Raw genomic sequence first — 23,792 nt, 5'->3', positions numbered from 1 at the left:
AATACAGATGGTGAGAAACAAACAAAATAGACAACTGCTTAAATTAATTAGAGCATAACATTATAAAAACAAATGGAAAATCCTCTTTATTTATAAGTATATAACAATCTCTAAGCTATATTTTTAAATGGAAACAACTAAGATGCAGAGCAGTGTGTATCATATAACATTTGAGGAAGAGGTGTAACTATATATGCACAGAATATCTCTGGAAGGATATTTAAGGTACTAGCATCACTTATTTCCTCAGGAGAGGAGAAATGGGTGACTCATCCACATACCTAATCAGCATGCTTCTGAACACTCTCCGGCACTCTGTGACTATCTGGACTATCCTCTTGAGTCCTCTGTTCTGCACTCTAGCCACCTTGGCCTCCCCAGAATCTTGACTCCATCTCCTAGACTCAAGAAGTTGTTGGTCTCCACCTGGTTTTCTCTTCCTTGTGCCATGTCCTGAAGGCTGTCTCAATATATGTGGCTTGGTTAAGGCTCAGGTCCAGACCTGGTCAGTCAGTGTACTCTGTTTCCTTGGTCATAATGGCTAGTTCAGGGATAGCAGGGTGACCATATTAGTCTAAGACTTAATTCTAGAATTTCTGTTGGAAGTTTTTCTTCTGGGATTGCTATCTTATTCTAGAAGAATAAGGTGGGGGCAACCACATGAAAGATTCTGCCTGAGATTAAATTCAGAACAGAGGAAGGCAGAACAAAGAGATAAAGAGACTGAGACATCATGATGTTGTTTGAACCTCTGAATGCATCTATACCTGAAAACCATAACCTGTTTTTTTTTTTTTTTAAATATTTGAGCCACCAAATCCTTTTTTTCCCAGTAGATAACAGTTCAAATAATTTCTGCCACCTGCAGTTGAATGACTCTACAGTAATATAGCTAAACTACATCAGCCCTGCTTCTTTTTAACACCCTTCTCAAACTTTGGGGATAAATTACAGTGGTCCTCTTTTTTTTGTTTGTTTTTTTTTTGTTTTTTTTTTGTTTTTTTTTTTTGAGACGGAGTCTTGCTCTGTCGCCCAGGCTGGAGTGCAGTGGCCGGATCTCAGCTCACTACAAGCTCCACCTCCCGGGTTTATGCCATTCTCCTGCCTCAGCCTCCCAAGTAGCTGGGACTACAGGCGCCCACCACCTCGCCCAGCTAGTTTTTTGTATTTTTTAGTAGAGATGGGGTTTCACCGTGTTAGCCAGGATGGTCTCGATCTCCTGACCTCGTGATCCGCCCATCTGGGCCTCCCAAAGTGCTGGGATTACAGGTTTGAGCCACTGCGCCCGGCCCCTCTATCTTCACACACACACACACACACACACACACACACACAGACACACACACACAGAGTCAGTCACAGACTCACACCAACCTGATCCTCTCTCCTTTTTGTCAAGGAGAATGGAGCGGAGGGCTCATACCACCCATTCTCTATCTGGCAATGAAAAGACAAAGAGTGCCAATAATCATGCCACAAGCGAAATGGCATCTACACAAATGAAATACAACATTGCTAAACGTGAATGTACTTCCAATTCATTTTTACCAAGCAAAAAATCGTTTTAAAAATGCTTGCACTCACCTTAAAAAATCATTTTTTGGGGGACTAGCCCTGTAAAGAAACTCATGGAAATCTGTAAGAGAATGAGACCAACAGAAGATCTTGAAGGTGACAGAATAGCAGTGACAGTCCTAAACGAGAAGCTTACTGGAATGTTTGACCTCTACTGGCTCCAAGACAAACATTTGTTTTGAGGAAACAATTGTGAAAAATGCCTCTGTTTGAAAACATTAGCTTACGGAGCAAACAGTTGACTTTAAAATCTATACTTAAACTATTAGGTTTTTGCCAAATAAAATACTTGTCCACCCAAACATATGTTTCAATGAAAAATGCTTGCCATTGTAGACAGACCAGAAGGAGATGCCCAAAATATGGTCAAACTTTGCAACATTTTAAAAATCAAGTTGTTAACCACTGAATTGTCAAAATGGTAATTTTCCAATCAATGTTCCAGTATCACTTGTCAATTATTGTATTATAAAAATAGACTAATAATGTATTTTATGATTATTCATCGTTTAAAACATTCTATTTAAGAATCTGGCAGTCTTATCAATGCAAAAATAATTTTTTTTTCTTTGAGTGTCAGGAATCCTAAGGTGCATTTTTGCAATTTCTTATTCCTCTTTTTTTTTGAAGGGAGATTAACCATGTAACTTGGAGTCTTCCCAAAGATCTTTTCCTCACAGATTGGCACTCTTCGTCTTTGTTGTTTCATTCCAGAATGCAGAGTAGGAGCCCCTCCACTCCCTTCTCCCTTACAGAAAGGAGAGAAGATTAAGTTGGTGTAAGTCTGTGAGGGACTGTGTATGCATGTGCACCTGTGTATATGTGAAGATAGAGGACCGTGGTCATTTGTCCCCAAAGTCTGAGAGATAGGCATGTTAAAAAGAAGTAGGGCTGATGCAGTTGAGCTATATAACTATGGTTAACCTGTAAGGATCTTTGGGGAGTGTATTTGCTTATTCTAAAACATTTTCCTACATGGTCTTTACCTCAGATGTATCTGGATCACTAGTCTTTTAAACTTCACTTCATTCTTTTTTTCGTCATAGTTCTTTATAGTTTAAAAAGAGCAGCTCAGAAAATCATAGTTTGTGCCATCCAGAGCTAGGAAATGGCATTGCCAAGCTCACCAAATCACAGGGGAATATGGGCTATACTGATGACCTTATCCTGGAGCCCTCAACTGTTTTTCAGTTACTCGAATCGTGAGTTGATTCTCTGACTTAAGCCTGAACATATTTTAGGTCACAACATTCTCATAAAAGTATCTTTCAGAATCTATGGAATATGGCTTCAGGACCCCCAGGGAGATGAGGTCCTGGTTCTTAGGGAGGGCAGCCCGCCATCCAGTCATTTTTCTCATGAATGGAGGAAGAAAAGTTACCTGGGCCTCTCAGACTGTGTACAGTCCAGTTTTCGGGTTTTTGCTCAGGCAGCCCCTGTCCTAGAACACCTTTCCTCAGTTCCTCCCTACCCACCTGAATGCACACAATCTTTATGGCCCATCTCGTTTGTGAGGCTTTGCTTGATTATCTCCTAAAGTGATGGCTTTCTCTTCTGAACTCTTATGCCACTAATTGGCTCTTGAACCTGGGCATCACAGAGAGAAACTAAGTCTCTGAAAGATTTCCAAAGTATAAGATCATGGAAGGCAGGGGTACCACAATTTACACACTTTTGGTTTTCCTCACAGTGACCTGCACGGTGTCTTTATTTTGGTTTAAAGACAAGTTTTCCAGTTTCAAAAGGAAACTAAGAATAGGTTACATTTTTCTTTGAGAGGCTGTTACACAGAGAACATAGACTCACCGGAAACAATTCAATGAAAACAAGCCTTAGTGTCACCCTCTGACACCCTAGCTCAGAGGAGGGTAAGGGCATGCAGCCAGACAGGAAAGTGTATGATGAGGGAGGCAGACAGGCTTCCTTGGGTTCCTCTAGGTGTATGTAAGATCTGCTGTGAGAATATGCATTCTCTTTCCTCAAGTGGCCCTGGGAAGGGGGAAGCCTCAGGAACCCCTCATTTAGAGGGTAGCTGGAAGCCACTCCTAGAGACTGTTGCTGGGCACTCAGGGGAACCTACCATGCCTAGGAACTGCCAATCCTCAGAATGTGAATCAACCATAGCATATGTTTCTAATTTCTAACAGATGCACTGTAACATGCTTAGCTCATCCTGGTTATGACTGAAGTCCTATAGGCTTCAACTAATTTAAGCAACAATCTGGTGACCAACAGAAGACTGTGTTTGAACCAGGTAGCATTTGCTAGAAGAGTTTCAAAGGAGATTGTCCCAGAGATCTCTACCAATAGTCTCGTGCACACAGTAGGTGTTCATTAGATATTCTGTATAGCTGTTAAATTGTAGGTAACGATAATTGGGCTTGTCTATTTTTACAGATGCTTGGAAAAATATAAGATTAAATTCCTGGGGAAAGGGTGGGATGGGAAGGAGATAGTGAAGGGAATGTGTGAGTTTCTGAAGGGATAGCTATTCTTGTCTAATTATTTCTCTTTTCCTTGACTTGTCAAGACAAAAAAAAAAAAAAAAAAGTGTTTTTCACCCAGTGGCTATTCACTAAATCTTTATGGGACTGAACTGCCACCAATATGTTTTAAACTCACGAGACCTTTGCAAATTATAATAGCTGATTTCCCTGCAAACGGAAATGATATATTTAGAGGCTTTCCTGGAAGAATGAACTGGCCCCAGGGATTCATAAAGGACTGTAGAGCCTTTCACCTCAAGGTCAGTAGGTCAAATCCAAATCAGGCCTGAGGTGGCTGAGAGGCATTGTTTGAGTGGCAGCTGTTGGGTGACCAGGGTGAAAGGAGCTGGAGGCTTCGGCTGCATTTCAAGTGATGTGAACAGGTGCTGTCTGCCAGGGTCCTGGTGGAGGATGAAAGAGAGTGGTCACAAATCACCTGGGGTTGGTGTCCCAGACTCAGAGGCCATTTTTGACCTGGCAAAGTGAGGAGCTGAACTTCCAAGTACTTTTATGAGAGGAGGAAAGCTGAGGGAAGGACATGTCTAAACTGCCAAGGCCTCAGAAGAGGAGGGTGTGTCAGATGAATGGCAAGGCACCTGCTGCATCACCTGAGGCCAGAGCTGGCTTCTGCGTGCTAAGCATTTCACTACCTTCTACCTTCTCTGCCTCACTCCTTGCTCGCTTTCTTTCCAATGGTGGCTGGCACTGTCTTCTGTCACTAAGTAAGGACGAACAAGTGAAGATGCAAAGGGATCAATGGGCAGACTGCAGTGATTAAAATAAATGGTGAGGGTTTTCCAGTTTTCAGTTGTGCAATACATTTTACACCCTGCACATCTTAGACTCACAGGACGCAGGAGTGGGGTATAAAATATGTAATAGAGCGGGGGGTCAGAATTCGGTAGCTGCTTCATAAAAGCTTAGGACAGAACGCTGCATTTGTCCTATCCCTTCTTTGGACTGTTGAAGAAATTGAGGTCCGGATAGTTGGAGGTGGGTCACTGTGTCAGGGTCTAAGTTACCAGCAAGTTAGATGACTCCAACTGATGAGAACAGTCAATGGAGGTATTGAAAGGATATCAAGTAGTACACAGCAGCTTAAGGGAAGCAAGTGTGGCCAGTAGTGAGGAGGCAAATCTTTGACAGTTCTTCCGGAGAGGTCCCTTTTACTGCTTTAGCCACTGGCTATAGGTTAGGGCAGGGAATATCCTGCTCTGGACAGAAAACTGGCATCTTCTTGCTTCAAGTCTCTATTTAAATTTCACTTTCTAAGAGAAGCTTTCCCTGGCCATTATATGTAAAACAGTATGTAACCCCTTCCACTATATGTAACCCCTTCCACCTACATGCACTCCCTTTCCCTCTATTCTTTATTGCTTTTCATGGCACTTATTCCCATCTGACCATTACTCATTTATTACTGACTATTTACTTTTAGTCTCTGCCTCCAACCCCCTTCTCCATGATCCCATTTCTGAGAGGTAGAGTGTCCTCCAGAAGTTGCCTGTACCCTTAGGAGAGGAGGTTCCCTTAGACTCCCAAGTCTGGGCAAGTTTCAAAGCTCCTCCCTTGGGAATCTCATAGGGATGGGGGTGGGGTCCTGGTTTTTTTTTTTCTCAGCGCTTTCCCCTTTTGCCTGCAATCCAAGATCCTCAGTGAGAAGGCTCTTCCCTGGTCTCAAACCATGGAGGAAAGGAGCTTTCTGAACAAGCGAATGAACCGGTATGGAAGGAGAAAGGGCCACCGCAGGCCAGAGTCTCTGTGCTGTTTGGATACCACATTTTCAACCAAGTTTTTGCTGGCAGGCTCAAGGGACCTGTCTGCTAATATGGCTTAGCAAAGATTCCTCCTAGCTCTATCCAGCCATTCTCTCTCCATTTTTCTTTTTCTCTTCCCGCCCCACTCCTTTCACCTGCAGCCCACCCCCCACCCCCATCCATTTCCTAGGAAAATAAATCTCTGGGAGGAGGCAGGAAGAGTGGATCTCAGCGAACCCTTCTGAATAAATGTCTATATTAATGAATTATTAACTCAGCCACCCGTGACCTTAAACCTAGAAGCAGGAGCACCCAGGGCAGAGCGGAGAGCTGCTGAATCCTTTATTGGAGTCCTGTCAAAGGCAACCGACCATTTGTTCCACTCCCCCATCAAGAAAACATAATTAATATGAAAGGCAAACTTTTGAATTGTATGTCAAATGAAATCAGATAGAGGGTCTCCTGGACAGAACCCCCTTCTCTCCTCCTACTCCTTCTGCTGCTCCCTCCCTATCCTGACCTCCAGCTCCATCCTTCCCCTCCCAGCTCAGGGTACAATGGGCTTCCCAAGGATAATTTTCGGGGCGAAAATGCTCGAGAAAATAATGAATTTGGGTAATTTATCGATCCTGGCTCCTCTTCCCACTTGTTTTATTTTAGAGGTCGTTAATCAATGAAGAAAAACACCACCGTGTCCCCCCGTTTGCATTTAATACACTCAGGCTCCTTATTTATTCCTCTGGAACAAATTCCCAGCAAATATTCACCCATCGATTTGGGAGCCATGGATTTTTATAAAGGTTTGATCGCTTTCTAAGTGGTCGAAGTGATTTGTTACCGCGGTTTTCTCAGTATTGAAGGGGGTGGGGGCAGCGGATTTGAGGGGGTGCATGTCCTTGCCGTCGGTGGGCTCACTTTCTAAAAACTAATACGCGCCAGGGTGTCCGTGACCAAGCGGGCCCAGGGTCAACTGTGTGAGGGGGGAGCGCCCCTCAGAGCGCGCGTAGCGTCGGGGGTCCCGCCTGCGCCGCTGCGCGCCCTTTTGCGCACCGGGAGGGGACGATGCCGACCCAGCCTCAGCCGAACTCCGCGGGCATCCGGGAAGCCGCTGTGGAGACAGGTGCCCAGCCCGGCGCCGTGGGCCTGCTGGGGAGAAGCGCGGGAGGTCCAGACTCCCGGTCTATTCCCTTCCAGACTTCTTCGTTCGCTCCCGGACCTTCGGGGCTCTCCCTCAAACTTTCTCCTGCCCCCTTCACGGGAGGTCCCTGTACTCTCTGGGCCTTAGGGTCCTCGGGATCGACTTGTGCCCAGGGTGGGTGGGGCGGAAGCTTGAATCGGATAACCCAGGTACGCCACCTGTAGTGGGCGAGGGGGACTTCGCTACCTTCTCAGCTTCTTCCCTGGCCCCCGCAGCGAGAAGAGCCAAATCTCTCCCATGGTACCCCCTCTGACGTCAGTCTGGACCCAGTGGCTACAGGTTTGACAAGGGTGGGCAGTTGATGCACTTGGCACCTCACCGAACGGTGTTTGAATCCGCCTCCATTACTCATTAATGGCGTGACCTTAGGCAACCCATCTAAACTTTCCGAACCTCAGCGGTCCCCATCTACAATATGGGGGTTAATGATAATGCCTTCCCCGCATGGTTGCTAGGTGGATTAAATGGACGTAAAGCGCCTACCCGCGCTCGGCACGTCCAAAGCTCTCATTAACAGGTCAGCTAATCTTATTACGAGAGGAACCCTGCCCCCTCTGCTTCCCAGAATGTGGGCGGCGTGAGGCCACCGAAGCAGCTGCTCCAACTAGCATTTCAAAATCCTTTCTAATGGTGGCAGGGGATGAAGGGGTAGGGGGGAGGCGGGGTTGGGACTGGTAGAGGTTCTTTGAGACTTCCAGTTCTGGGGACCACGCACTTGGAAGTAGCTGGGTTTGGGCAGAAACAAGAAGGCAGATGACGGGACCGCCGCCAGAGTCCGGACTTCCATCCCTGGAGCTCACTGTCTCTCCCAGAGAACAGAGGAGTGTCCTGTTTTCTCAGCAATGAACCAGGAGAGTGTGAGAAAGAGCATTTGTTTCTTCTCCCGTGGCCCGACAGACCACTCTTCGGCAGTTCTGCGAGCAGATTAATTGAAGCGGGCCTGGAACTTCATCCTCTCCTCCCGATGGAGTTGCTGGAAGTCTGCGGAGACTGCCTGGTTAGCCTCCGGGACCACAGCGCCGTGGGTTTTCCCTCGTGGCGTCTGCCTTAAACTTGGGTGCTATCAATCTATCCAACAATGATGGATGACCTTGTCATAACGACGCCAGTCAAAACATTTTCGGTTCAACTCTGTTCCAACCAACATCGAAGCATCCTGCATGAGACCCGGATGAAGTCTAAACAGCACGTTTCTCAGGCTCAGACAACTTGAGTGGTAGGAAGAGAAAAAGAAACAAGCAGGAATCAGGAAAGAATGGCTATTAATTGTTCAGACTGGCAAGTGCTAAATAAGTTAGATTGTTTGAAGAAAGATAAATGCCTTTTCTTCTCTTTGAGGTATGGCCAGAACCCCGGCGATGGGAAAGTACCTCCTGAATTGGTCAATTTCACACACCCTGCCTGTGCCCTCTACCATCTACTATCGAAAATGCCAGGAAGAGCTGGGGGGCAAGTGCCTAATTCGTGGGCGCCAGACTGCATCGAAGGGCTGCCCTGGCACAAAGTCTGGGGAGAGGGCATGGTGGAGGTGGGGCTGCACTCCCACCCTGTCCCTCCAACGTCAGGTTTTGGGTAGAGAAACCTATGCATGATCTCCGGGGGCAGCCGCAGGCAGCTGACTGCAAACAGCCTCGCCCGTGTCCCATAGCAGTTGTGCCACCAGATGTAACACTGGATACTTGCTTCCGGGCCCCAACAAGGAGAGGGAAAGAGCCCTCCAGAAGACCACCCGAGAGGGGGTCGGCAGAACGCTGGGTGGTGTCCAGACTCTATCGCAGCCACCTCCCAGCCCCACGACCAGGCTTGAGTCCCTCCAGGACCAGCTGCTCTCGGTGCAAGGACCCTCGGTCCCACGCCTCCCTGCACCTACAAGCCTGCCTCCTGGGCTGCAGACAGAGGGTTTCACTGCAGCGCGCAACCCGTCCCGCTCCGACCCCAACTTTTCTCCCCGGAGGATTTATGTTAGAGGTTGAGTGGCGGGCGAGTGGACTCTGGCACCCAGAAGCACTCCAGGAAAAACTGAGCCCGGCAAAAGCGCAAACCCGGTCTCGGCAGCGCGGGCTTGCTCCAGCGCCGACACTACAGCGTGTGCGGAGATGCATTCCGGTTGCCGCGTTTCCACTGCTTTTAAGATCAGGGCACTAAGCTGGGACCCAGAAAAGACATATCATGGGCAGAAAGAGACAACAGGCTAGCGGGAGACGTCACGCCAAAAAAACTGGGGATGGAAGGGCGGAGGAGTTTGTGCGGGAAAGGCGCACTGGCAGTGTGGGTCGGGCCCAGTTAGAACTTCCTTCTTCCCTCTCCCCTCCCCTTCTTCTGGACTGCCTCCCCTCCCCTCTCCGTCCGTTCGTTCTCTCTCTCTCTCTCTCTCTCTCTCTCTCTCTCTCTCTGTCTCTCTCTCTCTCTCACACACACACACACACACACACACACACACACACACACACACTTGTATTTTGTGCTGTCGTAAAACCCACGTGTCCAGCCGGGAGGCTGCCAGAGCGTGGAGCCAAGGAGCCAGGACGGCGCAGCGGCCCAGCGCAGCAGCCCACGGCGGTTCAGTCCGGCGCCCAGGTCCGCCCGCGCTCTCGCGCCCTCCGCGGGTCTCCAATTTTCTCACTCGCACGTCGGGAGGGCTCCGGGCGGCACAATCTCTAGGACTCTCCTCCCGCGCTGCCCAGGGGCATGTAGCGCAGCCAAGGCGCACACTCCGCACACCCGCACGCTCACCGAGACACACGCACGCACCCACCGGCAGCGCTGAATTTTCAGGTAAGGTGAGGCTCGTCTGGGACTTAGAGTCTAAGGCTTGGTAGATAGGAAGGTTGGTGGTCCTAGGTTGGGGGCGGGGGGCGGGGGGCGAGACTGTTCCGCCTTCTGGCGTCTGAGGCCAGCGCGGCTCGGGCGCTGCGCCACCCCGGCTCAGGTCCGCTCCGGGCGCTGGCTGAGGGCGGGGGTTGCGTCCTGCAGCCGAGTTCTACCGGGCAGCGCCCTCCTGTCGGGCCCCAGCATTGCTGGATTGGAGCTGGACGCTGCGATCGGGGAGGCAGAGCGGGGTGCACACAGCTCCCTCTGTGCGGCGCCGCAGCTTCGGAGTAAACTTTGAGCCCCAGCGGAGTTGGGAAGAGGGAGCCGCGAAACCGGGCGGCCGCCGGCTGAACCACCGGCTCGGGCGCTTTCTCCAGGGTCCCAGCGGCCCTCTTCCCGGCTCCATTCGCCCAGCTCACGCGCCCCCTCTTCCCTGCCCTCTGCCCCCAGTTCGAGGCGTCGGACATGCTGAAGCCCGGAGACCCCGGCGGTTCGGCCTTCCTCAAGGTGGACCCAGCCTACCTGCAGCACTGGCAGCAACTCTTCCCTCACGGCGGCGTCGGCCCGCTCAAGGGCAGCGGCGCTGCGGGTCCCCTTAGCGCGCCGCAGCCTCTTCAGCCGCCGCCGCCGCCGCCGCCCCCGGAGCGCGCCGAGCCTCCGCCAGACAGCCTGCGCCCGCGGCCCGCCTCTCTCTCCTCCGCCTCGTCCACCCCGGCTTCCTCCTCCACCTCCGCATCCTCCGCCTCCTCCTGCGCTGCTGCAGCCGCTGCCGCCGCGCTGGCTGGTCTCTCCGCCCTGCCGGTGTCGCAGCTGCCGGTGTTCGCTCCTCTAGCGGCCGCTGCCGTCGCCGCCGAGCCGCTGCCCCCCAAGGAACTGTGCCTCGGCGCCGCCTCCGGCCCCGGGCCCACCAAGTGCGGCGGCGGCGGCGGCGGCGGCGGCGGCGGCGATGGCCGGGGCGCCCCGCGCTTCCGCTGCAGCGCAGAGGAGCTGGACTATTACCTGTACGGCCAGCAGCGCATGGAGATCATCCCGCTCAACCAGCACACCAGCGACCCCAACAACCGTACGTAGCCGCAGCCCGCGCGCTCTCTCCCGGGGCGCCGGCGGGCGCGGGCGCGGGCGCCTGTCAGGGAGGCGGGTCAGATAGGAGTGACACGGGGGCGGGGGGGAGCAGCTGGTTCTGGCCGATGGCCCGCGCCTCCCCGATCTCTGACAAAAGTTTTCTGGCGTTGGAGAAGGAAAGAGAACGGATGGGACGGCCGGTGGCACTTTGGGGTTCCCCTCCCTCCCTCCTTCCCCTCACCTGCTTCACAGTCCCAAGTGTTTGGGGCTGGAGTCTCCTGTGGACCCGGCTTAACAGACCTCTGCCCTCCCGCTGGACAGTGCCCGGGGCCAGACGGGTAGTGGCAGCGTGTGACAGGGGGTGTCTGGGACCGGCCCTGCCTGACCTTAGCCGGGACGAGGGAGGGACCCTCAGCGTTTCTGGGGAGCACGCAGACCAGGGCTTGTTTTTGCTACTCGCTACCCCACCTCTGGTGGTGACTGCGTCACGTCATTTTTGGGCCGCGGGGTTGTGGGGGAACCGGCCGGAAGCTGTTCGCTGGCGAGGCCTCACTAGAGTAGGAATTTTGGTTGATATTGAGTCCGTTTCTCCTTGAAGGCAGGCAGTATTCTTAGATCTACTGTTCATTTAAAAAGAAGGAAAAGAAAAAAAAAATGACTGCTACTTACTGAGAAGACAATTTCTGTTCTCCGCTGATTCAGCTGATCCCGCTTTATCCGCGCACCTTTGACCCCGCAAACATTCATAACCCATGTTGGTTTATTTATTTGTTTTTAGAAATTACGGTGACTGTAATTTAGTAAAAGACGCTTACTCCCCTCTTCCTCCAAGTTAATAGCAAATGCCTAACTAAACATCAGGATTCCTGTAGCTTCGGTTCCTATATCCACAATTTGAAACGCTTATCACAAGTATAGTTCCATTTGGCGATTTGGAAGCAAAACTCTAAATGAAGATCAAACAATATGTACTGCTTTATACCTGCTTCTTTTTGATAATTTCAGAAGTTATACTGTGTTTACACCTATACTGTGTTGGGAGTGTTAAACGTGCTTTCAGAGACTTCTGGAGATAACATTTAAAGTATGTTAAGAGCGTCAGATTGAAAGCAATACAGGATTTGAATGATCAGCATTCATTCAGCTATTTTCTTCATCTCATTCCTTCGTCTGGCTTCTGTATGAGTAAAGTTAATTAAAAACATTTATTTTTATTCAATTTTGAATAAGTTGCTTCTTGCAAAATGTCTACTGCTCTGTGAACTTCTTAATTCGTTTTAAAGCAAAATCAGTTGTAGCTTTTTAAAGGATTCCCTAAGTCGTTGATTTGAGGAAAAAACCACTGGGCAACTGCCTCGTGATTGAGGTCTATGAATATTTTCATTATGTTGGACATAGTTGTGACGGACATAATAATTACCAACAAAAAGAGTAATCGTATTTACTTTTTCTTTATAAAGTTTGAGGGTAAAGCACTGGCTTAAAATAGTGGTTTCAACTCTAATTTTGCTGTGCAGTTGAGAAGACTTGTATTTCAGAGTTTCAGAAAGTTTTACAAAATTATACTCTCCCAACAGATTTCAAAAAATACTTATCTCCTACTGAATTTCTTGAATGTGTGTTTTTGAAGCAATTATTTTAAATTGTGAAATAGAGACTTTTAAAGTGCCTTGGAAAAGGCATGTCTTACTGCTAAGTGAAATATAGCCATTGCAGGCTGAGACTGCTTCATCAATCTTGCAATTTCACTTCTGAATTAAATATATGTTAGAGAAGTCACCAGCAGTACACCCCAAATCCCTGGCTGTGTGCTGAGCTCGTGTACTGTTCACAATGCAGTCTGAAGATTTAATACATTTTCACCAGAGAAAACTTAGACTAATCCAAGAAAGAATTAGGATAGATTCCTAATTAATATATGAGTATTGAACCAGTTTATTGCCTGGGTAACTTTTTTCCCGGGTTGGAGAGAATAAATTACAATTTTATTTAAATGATTTATATTGTGTTAATCTTCTCGTATCTCCTGTTGAGCCAACTAGATTGTTTCAGTGTGTGAAGTGCAGGGGAAAAGACAGAAGAAGAAGAAAATTAGATTGTTCTGTTAGAGTTACACCCCACGTTGCTCCCTAATTAAAGGGCAATTGAGAAAGAAAATAAAAAGCTGAGATACCGCTGTGTAATGCTGGGAGACCAGATCTCCCATTCTTCCAGGAACTTCTCTGGACAAGTAAGCTTAGGCACTCATTTGAAGCCATGGGATATACTTTTACAAAGATGAAATGTGATTGAGTTTAATCTACATAGGGGCTTAAAACAAGTCAGAAATACAAACACTGGGAAAGTCATTTCCTTTGGCAGGGGAAGTTGGCATAATGGTTATTGAAAGGCTGTGAAAAAGAGAAGCTTCTCCTCATTCTTGAGTTGTATGTGAGTGAGGGTGGAGGCAGAGAGAAGCTCCTATTAATTTATCATATATAGATTTCCCTAGTTTTTCTTTTAGTTTTTTTTTTTTTTTTGTCATATCCCTCTAAAAGAATTCTGTGAAGTGACCACTTAGCATTGCTTCGTTTTCTCACTTCATGCTTAAAAGGATAGGTATTGAGTTGTTTTCTCGTTTTCTCACAAGGTGAAAATAAAAGGGCAGGGTAGGGCAGGGGGTGCCTCCTTCCTTCTCCCTTCCCTTATAGCGAAGTAACTTTTTGCCTAGGATCAGCAATACATATCGTTGCTCTGTAAGAAAAGAACTTAGGAACACTGGTTTCACCTTGAAACTTTATTGGCATCTATGACAAATGTTACAGTGAAGGGGCTTGTAGCTCTCTTTCGTTCTAAAAGATTTTAAAACAGCAGAAACTGCAAGCTAGCCCGGGTGAGCTTCTCCAATATATTACTAACTCCGTATCAGTTTACCCTGGGACTGAAGTACGCTTTCCACCAAAGCTCTGAATGCTTTGCTGCTGCTGCTGCTGCTGCTGCTTTCTCTTAAAAATCAAGTGGTGCCTCCTGCCATATAAATGGGGGATGGGGCCCTTCCTTCCCCCTCTAATATTTCTACCCTCATTTGCTGCTGGGCTGCCTGAAGTCATTGATTTAGTCAGGCTTCATCGGAGTGGCCTCTTCCCGGGTTCTGGGAGCTGGTGTGTAGCCTGAAACATTGTCACTTACTAAAAGTACAGAGAGACAGTCATGGGTGCGCCTGGCATGTCTGAGGAGCATCTCGGTTGTTCTCTCAGCAGAGCCCATTAGTTTTTCATGCCTTTTTTGTGAAGATGTGCTTCCCTAGGACCTGGGAGGGAGGCGGGAACTGAGCCACTTTGGGTGTCTGGGGGGAGAGTTGGACCACCTTGCAACTTTCCCAGTTGGGGGAGGGGTCTCTGTCCCCTCCCCATTTACTGGAACTCTCCTGCGCAGGGAACAGTGCTGGAAACAGCGCTGTTGTGTGCATGGGTGTGGGAGCAGGGCTTGAGGCTCCCTTACTGGGAATGCCACGCTTTCCAAGGGTTTAGGGAGAGGGGCTGGGGAGAGAAAAGGAAGTCTGGGCCTAACACTGGTTTGTCCGGTTGCTTGCTAAGGGGTCAAGGAAAGAGATAAAGGAGGGCGAGTGTTTTCTGACCTTCCCTAGTCCCTCCCCACCCAGGTGGAAAACGCAGGTCCTGTTTGGGCAACTTCGAGCCCTGTGGCACACCAGCAGGCTTTTCGTGCTACCGGGGAACATCCGCTGCGCCCCTTCTGCCCTGCGCCTCCTCTATCAAAGACCAGCGAGCACCTTAGATTTCAGACGTGGTCCGGGTGGGAGAAAGCTTTGGCTTCAGTGCGTGGGCTTTTGTGTTTCTCTCTCTCTCTCTGTCTCTCTCTCTCTCTCTCTCTCTCTCTCTCTCTGTGTGTGTGTGTGTGTGTGTGTGTAAGCCCAGCCTCATCCCGTAACACACATGATTTAGCTATTTTACATCTTTCGTTATCTAGCGCCCTGAAACCGAACACAGAGCCATATATTAGATTGAGGTTAGAAGAGGTGGCGACTGTTTATTTAAGGTGATAAAATGGTCCATCAGCAGTAATCTCCATCGATATGTGCCACCAGGAGATGAAGGATGAGGGGACAAGCCACAATTAATTGCCCTATAGTTTTGTAGGAGAGAGTGGAGCCAGCCCAGACCCGCTTCGATCTCCTCTCGCGGCTCCTATTCATCATCTCCGCATTGTATATGGCAGCCTCGCAGGGGCAGGGGCCGGCGAGGTTTATCTCCGCGCAATATTCTCTCACCCTCACAAACTGGCGCTCCCATTTAATTTATTAATACAGTCATCGGAAGACAAATAAGACCCACATTTTCTCCCTCCCACCTTCTTGCCCTTCTCCTTTTGTCTCTCCCTCTTGGTCCCAGGGCCAAGCCGGCAGCCAGGCAGGGCAAAGAACGCCTAGAGCTTTTGCGATTCACCGGGAGCTTTAAACTCGCCTAGAGGGAGAGTTCCTGAGAGGATTCCCACGAGCTGGGCCGCCCCGCAGGGTCGAGACTGCAATCAATTGATTCCCCTTCCAGCGGCCAGGCAAACCCGCCTCGCCTCTGGATCTACTTCTAGACTGTCTCCCGGGGCTTGGAAGACCCCTGCCGGGTGGAGGAGGAGGGCCGGGTGGGTGGCGGGGTGCAGTGGGGACGTCGGATCGTGGGTGATGTCGGCGGCCACGCCTCATGTTAGAAAAGAGCTTTTCGTGGGCAGGAGCGGGGTGGGACCTTCAAAACTCAGCCTTCGGCCCTGAGGCCTGGGCGCCCCACCCCGCCCATCGCTCCCCCTCAGCCATCCCATCCAGCCTATAGCTCGAGAAGGCAGTGGGGGGAGCGCAGGCTGGAGCCCCGGGGGCGTGAACCCCACGCGGGAGGTTCGGGTCCGGGCACTCTGCCTGCCTACCCTCTGCCCGGCTGCCCAGCCCCCACGCCCCTCCCCACCCAGGGCGCACTCCCGGGTCCTCGTCGCCGGGTCCTCGTTGCCGGGCTGGGATCGATGGACACCGCCCCCTCAGGTCTCGGCCTGTGGGACTGAGGGCCACGACCTTGGTGGCGGTAGGGGAGGATTTACAGCCCGGGTGGGTAGTGCCGCCCAGGCGGGGAAGCAAGCTTTTCACCTACTCCTTGATTTCCTACGTACAGGGTGGGTGAGAGCCAGCGAAGGCCTCGGGCAGGTACTGGGGAGTGAAGATGTGGTGTAGCGCGCACTCCCCGCGCGCCTACACGTGACTGTTTGCCTCTCCACAAGCCAAAAGCCCGGAAGCGTTTTATATTTCACCTTTCCTAGAACGAGAAATGAAATTCCAGAAAAGAAAACCATGGTCTGCTTTGCTGCCTTTACCTTAAAATAGATATATTGTAAAGATCTATTGCACTTTAAAGACATTGAAACAATACAGAAGGATAGGAAATTAAGAGTGAAAGTCTGCTCTTAGCTGCACTTGGCCTGGCCTTCTGATGCCAGTAGGTGAACAAGTCTGTAACCTAATGACAGCACCTTCCTTACCCTTAAACAGGAGCATTGACAGATTTATTCAAGATAGAAAAGGAACCATGGTCTCTTATATTACCTAATGCTAAAATGGCATTTCAAAGTGTGTTGCTTAGAGCATGTGAAAGTATCTCTCACAAATGTAAAAAAAAATTTATGAATAACAATTATGAACTTGTACAAAAACTCTTCCCCTGATTTTAAGAGAAAGTATGAACATTTACTTGCTTCCTTGTTAGGAACTTAAGTAGTTGTGTTATGTATTGCTTGCCCTGGAATGCTCTGTGTGTGTATATATAATATAATGACATATATACATTTATACATAGTTTGGGCATATAGCCTACTTCTCTTTCAAACCTTTTCATGTAGGTGTTTATACTCTGCTAGAATGTTTGTCTTGAGCATATTTGTCAACCCCAAGAAATGTTACTTGTTTTGAATATCCTCAAGCTACCCTGAGACTCAGACATAAGTTAGAACTCAAATGTTTCAGGTGGGGGAATTTTGTGTATTAAAAAATAACATTGGAATATAACATGTATCTTGATGGCAGTTGGTCAACTTTTCTGGCAGAATATTTTGATATAGCATGAAGTGGTTCACAAATTAAGAAGACCTTTGTTGGGTGCACTAATTAAAGTTGATTGACTTTGTCTAGCCTGCTGTGGACCTAATACACAGGTAGTCTTCTAGATATTGGTAGAGCCTCAATTATTCACTCTTAATAGTAGCATAATGCTACTATTAAGTTTTTCAACTCTTTATGGAGACAAATGAAACAATAAGTTGAAGACGGCTTTAGAGGACTTCTTGGAGAAAGGCCTTAGCCACAGTTTTATTATCATGCATTACAAATATTAGAAGTATGCTTTTGTCTATGAGGGTAGTGGTACCTATGCTGATGTAGTTGATGGGATGACGTGTGGAGAACCATGTTGGAAGCTGACAATCTCTGGTACAAGCTGCTAGGGAATGAATACTAAACACTCTTGCTTCTCACTATTTGCATCATTGAGTCGAGCAGAAAAAAAAATCAGTTAAGCAACTCCCTGGAGTGACTTATTTCTATTTCCATTTGCCTTTGCTTATTGTCATTTGCTTTTAGCTATTTTTGCAAAGGTGCTGAAAGGCTGTCTCTGAGGTCAGACAATAACATTCAAAATTATAGACATTATCTATGTATTTTCCTATCCATTCTCTTACTTTGATGTCTGAAAACACAAGAGTGTGGAAAAGAGGGAAACCTCTATAACTCAATCATGCTACAGCAAGTTTCATGGCCCCCAAATAGTTACTTCAGTGAAGTATTTCAATTCAATTGAGTCATGAGTTTGAATGTTAAATTCTCCCAGCTTTCATTAGTCTTTTAAAAATCTCTGGGTTTAGAGGCCTTGCAGTCAGGCAGCTTTGGCTGTGAATCCTTTCTCTGCCACTTTCTAGCTTCTGGTTCTTGGTGCAGTAACAGGGCTTGGAAATTGCTTTATCTGCAGAATGGGAATCATGATACTTAGATAATATGCTGGTTGTTGGTTCCAGACAGGTGTCTGACACATAGTATGCACTGTAATTGTGTTTATTGTCTTTCATGTAATTCCCAAAATGTCTTGAAGTTTTTATTTTCACAATCAATAAGCTTGAGAGGGTGTGTGAAGTGTGTGTGTTTCAGAGGGGCTGACATATGGATAAGTGTGAGAATACTCCATCCAGGCCCTGGGGTCAAAAGCAGAGTCTGGAAGAATTTTAACAACAGTTCGTGTTGCTGGTAGAGGAGGGACAGAAAAGGGCATTTGTGTGAGGGAGACCCAGCGGCATGGACACTTCTCTACTTTGGGAAACAAGTTGTTGCTTTTCACCTCAGAGGTCTGGGGACATTTCTGAGAAGCTTGCAACCCTAATTCTTCAGCTCTCTTGGGAGGAGTGGAGGAGTAGCTGCTGACTGAAGGGAAGGCTTGGCTGGCTAGAGCCCTCTCCAGTGAGACAGGATGCTTACATAGTCAGCCCTCCTTTGCTGTGAAGCAAATGGCAAATCGAGGGTTCCCTTACCATGCTGGGTTGCGATTAGGTGTTCCTTACACAAAAGTTCCATACGGACTCACAAGTTTCTGGGGCGTTTCGGCCATTTCAGCGCAGATAAGGCACATCCAGGGTGATCCACCAGGCCTGGCTGCGGCCAAGGCCTACGGCAGGTGCCTGGATGCCACGAGGGCCACCCGCCGCCCCGCGCTGGCACATCCACCGGTGGCCAGCTTTCACCGTGTCCGCCAGGCGGGACTCGCCAGGTGTCAGGCCCAGTGCCATAGGCCTGACACTTTCGCGGGGTCGCCGTGGCTCCTCAGGGAAGCTGGGCCAAGGAGGCTGGGTCGCGCCGGCGGGCGCCGAGGCCACCTTCTCCGGGCAGGCCCTCAGCGCTGAGGCGCAGACACGGCGGCTCCTCCAGGCCCATTAATAACCCGGAGGGCGCTGCGATGCGACAGCGCAGTCGCCACAGGCTCTGTTTCCCGTGGCCGCCTGCCCCCTTCCCGCCCAGTTCGAGTGGAGGGATACTGGGCGCCCACTACCGCCCGACCTGGAGGGTGGGGGTCCCTCTCGCGCAGGCTGGTCTAGGGAGTGTCAGAGAGAGAGAGAGCTTCATCAACAGCTTCACCCATTGCATAGCAAGACAGAATCGCGTTTAGCCTGGAGAACAGCCGTCGGGGCAGGAGTTGGTGCCTTCTCTAACAATTACGCTAATCGTTAAATTTGCTATTCGTTTCTTTCCGGTGTCTAGAAAGAGCGTACACACCAAACCCTCCAGAACAGCACCCCCGTCTCCCACCCTGGTCCACCTGTCCCCGCCCTGCTTCAGTGCCTGGGGGAGAACTGACTGGTCGCTTGAGGGACCCCAGTGCGGGCGCGCGCTTGGAGTCCTGGGGCTGCGGCTCCTGCTCTACTGGGCTGCAGGCCTGCTCTGCCCTGTCCCGTGGGCGTTTGGGAGGCAGTCGAGGAAGACTCCGAGTCTCTGGGTCGAAGGAAGTGTGAATGGCACCCGCGATAGAATTCCCCCCACCCCAGTCCGGTGATTTTAAATCGTCTCCTGTGTAATTGTAAAAAGAGGAAAGCTAAATATCCAGACGAATAGTATAGAATCTCTTCGAGTTAGCAGATTGGGCAAGAGACGGGCTTTTTTTCCCGCAATACAAGGATAAACACCTCCTGAAACTCCGGATAGAAACCTTAGGAATGGGCGAAAGGGTCAGAAGGAACGAGATACAGTGGGGAAGAGAGAGACAAAGAGAGACAGAGACAGAGGGAGAGATGCAGAGAGACTGAAACGGGAAGAAGTAGTCTGGAACTATCGGTTCCGTGGAGAGCGGACGTGCTATCTGCTCCCAGATCCGAAGGCTTTTTGGGGAGCCTAGAGGTCTGGCCCGGTACCAGGCAGATCTGGGCTCCGCGAATTCCAAGGGAGCGGCGCGGGTTCTCTTCTCCTCCTCCTCTGAGTTGCTTCGGTGCCCCCAAGGCATCACCTTCCTCGAAGGTGGCTTACCCAGGCGGGCGGTGATGCTGTTGTCTCGGGAGTTTACTCAAAGATGGTCCGCTCAGAGCGGCTGGATTAACCCGCTCCCTTCCCTTCCTCCTCCTTGTCTCCCGCAGGTTGCGATATGTGCGCGGACAACCGCAACGGCGAGTGCCCTATGCACGGGCCACTGCACTCGCTGCGCCGGCTCGTGGGCACCAGCAGCGCTGCGGCCGCCGCACCCCCGCCGGAGCTGCCTGAGTGGCTGCGGGACCTGCCTCGCGAGGTGTGCCTCTGCACCAGTACAGTGCCTGGCCTGGCCTACGGCATCTGCGCGGCGCAGAGGATCCAGCAAGGCACCTGGATTGGACCTTTCCAAGGCGTGCTTCTGCCCCCAGAGAAGGTGCAGGCAGGCGCCGTGAGGAACACACAGCATCTCTGGGAGGTAAGTGGCCCGCTGCACAGTGCCTCGCCACCCAGCAGGAGCCTTGGCCGGCAGGGAGCCTGGCCTTTGGCGATGGCAACTGCGAAGAGAGCCTCCCTTGGCCCCCGGAGGGTAGCGGAGAATAGATTTCTCTGGTCTTGTAGATGCCTGGTGTCTGAGGCACCTGCAGTAAGGAGGCTGACAGAGCTGGGGCTGACAAAATAGCCAGGGAAACAGAGCCTACAGGTGTCTGAAGACAGAGTCACCTTAACTTACCTCCATTCCAGCTAGAATGGATTTGACTATTGGTCTCTCTGAACTTTGAGAAAAAGAGAAAACAGCTGAGGAGATGGAACAGAGGAGGGTGGGCATTAGAATGTTTGAACTGGGTGACCTTTATGTCCCATTCCAAGTGCTTCCAGTGTGTTTCTGTGTAGTGAGCAGAAAGGAACAGAAGCACAGAGGGGAGGAAGGAGAGACTGGCCCCTTTTCTCAGATAAAAATAATTTTGTCAGTGTTGAACGTGAGAGACCACATGTTTCACAACTTTCAAAGGACCCAAAGTAGGCAAATTATATTGGGAATCAGAAATCACAAATTCTGCTGCTTCTCCGATGAACGGAAATTATGTAGTCTTCATCAAGATGGAAAATCAGAACGTGGAAACACTGAACACTTTGGTGTAACCCAGTTGAGGATAATACTTTAATGACACAATCTTACCTGAAGCAATTATTTTAAAATAATCTATTTGAAAAATGTCAGCCTGAGGTTTCTCCCAAAACGTCATGGTGGATTATTGAGGTTCACTTCTGAAGAGATAGATGCTTATCATTAGGTAATCCTCCTACCAATCTTAGACACCTCCATCCAAGGAAAGTTGCTTATGTAATACAAGATGCCAGAAGTCATACCCTCAAGCAATATGTAAATCTGACTAACTGGGCAAGTGGTAGAATAAAGTGGGAATAGCTAGAAAATCAAGTTTCTTAAATGCCAGGGGCCAAGTTGACATGAACCCCTGGGCTCCATTAATGGGTCATTTCTGCAAGAGATTGCCTCTCATACTTGGCTTGCTGGCCTGTCAAGATGATCTTTTTCACTGTGAGCTGCCTTATATTCACTAAATAAAACTCATGGGACTCATTAATCCACTCAAAGTTTTGATGAGTGTCCACTCTGACCAGCACTGTATTAGGCTGTGGAGATACAGTGTGAAAAACAGACCTGGTGTCCAGAACCCTCCCGTGACTATTGGGGATGGGGTCCTGAGGCCTGTATCTGCAAAGCCTGTTTTGATGGAGGAGGAGCTGAGTGTATGAGTCAACAGCCCAGCAGCCCAAAATAAGGACATGGAAGCCAATGAGCTACCTACCCTATAGTTATCTCCTGGAGTGCCCCGGCTTAAAGCATCTGGTTTGGAAACATTTTGGTTTTGTTTCTTACTAATTAGTTATAACCTCCAATGTGGTTTAAAGTTTATAAAACACTTTTAGGTACTTCTTATGTTCCAGTGGTGTTATTAGGAACTCTAATATCATATAGTTAAAGGTCTGCCAATATTTTTCTAAGAAAATCGTACAACAATTGTTCAATAGTACAAATTTACTCTACCTGAATATGTTAAAACTGAACACTATTATATTGCACTTTGATGCCTATCTATTTTTAGAGTGCCAGGGGACAAAGACATAAACATGAAAAAAAATCTCACAGTTCATTGTGGGTTTTTCCCCCCCAGAAGGCTTTGAATGATTGGGATGTTGGCAGGAGGCCACTAAACATATAGACTGTAATAATGTATATTAACACTGAAAACTATGGAACCTTTCTTTTCTACCTTTACTTGTACTTGATGAAGTTAAAATTTTGTTGTAGTGAAGAGAGTGGGGAATTTAGCCAGTGTTTTTCTTTTTCTTGGTACTTCAGTAGATATAAAGTGAATTTTATCTATTGTTCAGGGCATGTGAGTTGAATGCACTGGGGTGGTTCTTAGAGTTGGTTCTCTGTTAGAAAAAAGACTTGCTGGGTGTATGCTTGGATGATCTGCAGGATCCAACTCCTAAATTCAGGACATAATCTATTTTTTAATTATCTGTAGCAACAGTTAGAATAAGATACGTTTGGGAATTGAAGGGATATTAAAACTTCAGCCATACAAAATGTGTCAGTTTCCTGGGCGATCACGTGAAATGCGACTAACTGGGGCCAGGTAACTTAGTGCCAATGTCCATTTGTAAAATAAAATACTTACTTTATAAAATAGGTTTCAGATTTTTATTAGCATAATGATTTTTAAGATATAGAGTATGGGTTTAAAATTTTTAAGCATTATAATTTATTTTTATGAAACATGACTGTTTGAATTGTTACATTTATAATACAATATTCCAAGTGTTAGATTGTTCCTTAACTTTTAGTTCTTCCTGTAATACAATATTTCAAATGTTAGATTGTTCCTTAAATTTTAGTTCTTTTCTATAGTTCTTTCTAAATTTTATTCTGAAATTTTAAAAATCATCATATTATTCATATTAGAATCAGTAAGTGGAATACATTGTAGGTATATAGGAGATGTTTGGCAATAATTGTTTAATGACTCATGTAATAATTATCCATTTCAAAAACTTATTCTTTTAGATGTCTTCCAGAATAGCAAGTCAACAAAGTGTGTTAAAAAATTAAAAACAGTTGAATCATGATTATTTTATTTTAAAAGGCAACTGTAATCATTTGTCTTCCGCACATCTTTTCAAGTCATTTGCTAATGAAGAAATGTCTTTTTATTTCAAGTTCAATACTCAGGTCCTGATGGATCTTACCAGGGTTACTTATCTTTATTTCAGTACAATAAATGGATTGCTAATCTTTTCCCGTCACTGTTTCCAAGTAGATGATGGATTTTTGTTTCAGTTTACAGTTCATTGTTTTTAGTAAGGTTGTACTTTATTATACACGTGAAGGCTTATTGCAGAAACAATCAGATTCACCTTAGTTACTCCTTTTATTTAATCATTAAAAGCTCCATTTTCTTTGTAGAAAAATGACTTTTTGTTATTTAATATACATCAGCCATGGAGAGCTTGTTTGGTTTGTAAGCATGTAATAATTTTTTTCAGTTAATATTTTCTTTGTGTATAATCATAGTTCTTCAAAATACAGCAATTTAAAGAAAGTTAAATATCATTTCATTACATTCAATATGTTTTGACTCTTCAGGGTGTTTATGGGAAATTCCAAGAGAGTTTTTTTTTGTGTTTTTTTTTTTGCAATAAGCCAAGGTAATTTTTTAGTTTTTATAGTTTAAGAAGATTACAAGCTAAAAGCCAAATCATTAGTCATTTATTTTTGCCAGTGTCTTCTAGAATCAGAATTTTAATGTGTTTTTTAAGCAATAATAAATTCAGATACTTTAAAACAAAACATTGCAGGATGCATCAGACAATGACTTGCCTTGGTTATATATATTTATTCCAAGACT

At 47.7% G+C, this 23,792-nt stretch overlaps 1 protein-coding gene and 1 long non-coding RNA gene across 2 annotated transcripts in view; one reads left to right on the top strand and one right to left on the bottom strand.

The window, feature by feature from the left end:
• Positions 1-6,520: 6,520 nt before the first annotated feature.
• On the bottom strand, positions 6,521-10,458 carry LOC140709982 (uncharacterized). Its single transcript, XR_012090880.1, has 2 exons — positions 10,350-10,458; positions 6,521-8,224 (listed from the first exon to the last, which is right to left on the bottom strand). It is a non-coding gene; the product is annotated as an uncharacterized lncRNA (long non-coding RNA).
• Positions 9,515-23,792, top strand: part of PRDM6 (PR/SET domain 6) — a 106,070-nt gene continuing 91,792 nt past the window's right edge. Inside the window, exons 1-3 of the mRNA XM_008014254.3 lie at positions 9,515-9,791; positions 10,278-10,890; positions 20,025-20,332. Of these exons, the coding sequence (XP_008012445.3) occupies positions 10,293-10,890; positions 20,025-20,332 (906 nt within the window). The 5' untranslated portion in view covers positions 9,515-9,791; positions 10,278-10,292. The remainder of the gene's footprint in view (positions 9,792-10,277; positions 10,891-20,024; positions 20,333-23,792) is intronic.

The sequence above is a fragment of the Chlorocebus sabaeus genome, chromosome 23 (genome assembly GCF_047675955.1).
Source record: "Chlorocebus sabaeus isolate Y175 chromosome 23, mChlSab1.0.hap1, whole genome shotgun sequence".
Taxonomy (NCBI): Eukaryota; Metazoa; Chordata; class Mammalia; order Primates; family Cercopithecidae; genus Chlorocebus; species Chlorocebus sabaeus.
Note: the sequence above shows the minus strand (reverse complement) of the source record. Positions and strands in the feature narration are given on the sequence as shown.